This window comes from Salvelinus fontinalis, unplaced genomic scaffold, assembly GCF_029448725.1.
Source record: "Salvelinus fontinalis isolate EN_2023a unplaced genomic scaffold, ASM2944872v1 scaffold_0047, whole genome shotgun sequence".
Taxonomy (NCBI): domain Eukaryota; kingdom Metazoa; phylum Chordata; class Actinopteri; order Salmoniformes; family Salmonidae; genus Salvelinus; species Salvelinus fontinalis.
In genome coordinates, this window is record NW_026600256.1 from 533,445 (window position 1) to 535,346 (window position 1,902).

At 43.1% G+C, this 1,902-nt stretch overlaps 1 protein-coding gene across 1 annotated transcript; it reads right to left on the reverse strand.

Annotated features, from left to right (window-relative positions):
* Window positions 1-304: 304 nt before the first annotated feature.
* On the reverse strand, window positions 305-1,243 carry LOC129842524 (C-X-C chemokine receptor type 3-like). Its single transcript, XM_055911100.1, has one exon. The coding sequence runs from the start codon at window positions 1,241-1,243 to the stop codon at window positions 305-307; it is 939 nt and encodes a 312-aa protein (XP_055767075.1).
* Window positions 1,244-1,902: the final 659 nt, after the last annotated feature.

A 1,902-nucleotide genomic window follows, 5' to 3' on the forward strand; every position in this document is an offset into this window, starting at 1 on the left:
TATTTAAAGGTGATTATGACATAAATAATACTAATAAACATACACACATGCCCCTATGACTTCCCTTAATAGTTTGCGGATGGAAAAATGAATAGACTGAACTATGGACTATAGTTTCTCCCATAGACCACTTTCTGTCCTGGTAAATTCCTGAACTTCCCCTTTAATATACTCTCTGATTTACATTTGAAATGTTTTCCAGATTTGATTTCAAACAATATTCAATATTATACTGTGGAAATTGCCAATGAGTTGGCTCGAAATCTTACAGATTGTGGCTTTGGGATCAATGGTGACTACTGAGTCACACTGGATTGGTACTGTTCTCTGGGTGGGTGTTTCTGGAGGCAAAGGCGTAGAGGAATGGATCCAAACAGCTGTTGATGACGGTCAGAGATCCAACAATTCCCCAATGGGCCTCCCAGACTCCTCTCAGAGCCTTATCTCCTACAAAGATGGCTGACAATACCAGCAAGTTCAGGACATGGTGAGGAGTCCAAAGAACAGAAAATGTCACCACTATACTGGTCACTAATCTTGTCATCCTGGGGCTCCTGAAAAAAGCTGTTTGTCTCACTCTTCGGTGGAGGCGGATATAAGCTGTGGCCATGATGCAAAAAGGAACTACAAATCCCAGAACAGTCTGTAGGAGCAACACGGCCACTTGCTGAGCGTCTGACGCGAAAACAAACGTACAATGGAAATGTCTATTCTCATCCTGCTTCAAATCTTGCACAACCCCATAAGGGATAGATAGGACCCCGGCTACACCCCACAGGACAACCAGCATTCCCCTTTCCTTTGCCACTCCCAGCATGGCCCAAGTCTGTGGATACAGAACCTGGAGGTAACGCTGGATGCTCAGAAGCGTGATAGTCAGCAAGCTGGTGTGGATGCTACAGTAAATCAGGATGGAAATGAACTTGCAAATAGCCCGACCCATTATCCAGCTAAACAGATTGCTGTGGATCCATGCAGGCAGGGTGATAAGGCATAGCAGGTCTGATGCAGCCAAGTTCAACATCAGTCTCCGGCTCAAACTGGATAGATCGTGGTTCCGACAGAGGACAACTATCACTGCGATGTTCCCGGGAATGCCGATTAGGAAGCAAAGAGACAGGACCACGCCAGCGGCCAGACCATCACGGTTCCAAGCGATGGGTGCAGGACTGAGGAAGGAGGCATTAGAGTTGGAGGAGTTTAGGGTGAAGGAGACGAAGGTGGAGGAGTTATGTTGCTCCATTTCTAGCAGAGAGTCAAGATGACGGGCAAATGGCTCTGAGTAACAGGCAGTCAGATAAAATACAGTTTTCATCTGATGCATGAGGTACATTATTTGTAACAGCTGTTTATCTGTACTGTGAATTTGCTAACCAAATTGAGTGTTAGTGAATAGGTAATTAGGGAAAGGCCATGGTTTGATGTTCTGCCTCTGTAGGAATTTGAATGGGACTTCTGAACGTACTGTATTCTTCATGTGGACAGATGACAAGGAAATGATCAGAAATGATCTAGAGGAAGAACCTTAGATAACCAGTCAGACTAAAAAACATGTTCCATTGTAATTTTACATTGAATGTGCTTTTCAGTCAAATCAAATCAAATGTTATTTGTCACATGCACATGGTTAGCAGATGTTAATGCGAGTGTAGCGAAATGCTTGTGCTTCTAGTTCCGACAATGCCGTAATAACCAACAAGTAATCTAACCTAACAATTCCACAACTACTACCTTATACACACAAGTGTAAAGGGATAAAGAATATGTACATAAAGATATATGAATGAGTGATGGTACAGAACGGCATAGGCAAGATGCAGTAGATGGTATAGAGTACAGTATATACATATGAGATGAGTAATGTAGGGTATGTAAACATAAAGTGGCTTAGTTTAAAGTGGC